Below are 969 nucleotides of genomic sequence, written 5' to 3'. Positions count from 1 at the left end.
TACGGGAAAGAAGTCTGCGCCTCGTCGAAAAAAAAGTAGTAAAAAAAAATAAAGTCAAAACAAGAAACCCATAAATCGTCGTAGGGTCGCTAGTAAGAAAGTAAAGCGTAGTTTGCTGGATATCGTCTCTTAAACGTTACCTCTATCATGGCCTTGCTACACGCTCACTCGTGGGAGTGTATGGAATCGGAGCTCGAACTCTTTACACTACCGCCGACACAAACCACTATAGAGAGCGCTCAGTGGGTACACTACAAGCCCATCTCATCGCTGACCGATGACTCGCCCATTGAATTTGTCGTGCCGGGTAACGGCGATGAGTACCTCGATCTAGCCCACACCATGCTGAGTTTACGCGTACAGCTGTGCTCCAAGGACGCGTCAGCAGCGGCTGCTCTGAGCAAAGCAGCATACCTCGATCTAGCACACACTATGCTGAGTTTACGCGTACAGTTGCGCTCCAAGGATGCGTCAGCAGCGGACGCTCTGAGCAAAGCAGCCCCTGTTAACAATCTGCTACACTCGCTGTTCAATCAGGTGGACGTGTTTCTTAATCAGAAACTCGTATCGCCACCTAATAACGCGTACGCTTACAGGGCCTATATAGAGACGCTACTAAATTATGGGCCGGCCGCTAAGGGGTCACACCTCTCGAGCGTGCTCTGGTACGATGATACGCCCGGTCATATGGACGATACAGCTGGCAAGAATATGGGTCTCGCGAATAGGCAGGCATTCGTCGGTAAAGACAAGACAGTCGATCTGATCGGTCATGTACACTACGATGTGTTTAACCAAGAAAAATTTTTATTAAATGGCGTTGAGCTCCGTTTACAGCTCGTACGCACGAGAGACGGCTTCTCCCTCATGGACCCCAACAACGCGTGTTCTTTACATATAACGGAGGCCACGCTCCTCGTTAGACGAGCCAAAATAAGCCCCGGTATTCTAATTGCTCATTCTAAAATG

At 49.2% G+C, this 969-nt stretch overlaps 1 protein-coding gene across 1 annotated transcript in view; it reads left to right on the top strand.

Annotated features, from left to right (window-relative positions):
- Positions 1-147: 147 nt before the first annotated feature.
- Positions 148-969, top strand: part of LOC112495152 (uncharacterized protein F54H12.2-like) — a gene marked incomplete at its 3' end in the record, with an annotated part of 1039 nt that continues 217 nt past the window's right edge. The window contains exon 1 of the mRNA XM_025090369.1: positions 148-920. Within this exon, the coding sequence (XP_024946137.1) occupies positions 148-920 (773 nt within the window). The remainder of the gene's footprint in view (positions 921-969) is intronic.

Source organism: Cephus cinctus, unplaced genomic scaffold, assembly GCF_000341935.2.
Source record: "Cephus cinctus unplaced genomic scaffold, Ccin1 Ccin1_scaffold1359, whole genome shotgun sequence".
Lineage (NCBI taxonomy): Eukaryota > Metazoa > Arthropoda > Insecta > Hymenoptera > Cephidae > Cephus > Cephus cinctus.
Note: the sequence above shows the minus strand (reverse complement) of the source record. Positions and strands in the feature narration are given on the sequence as shown.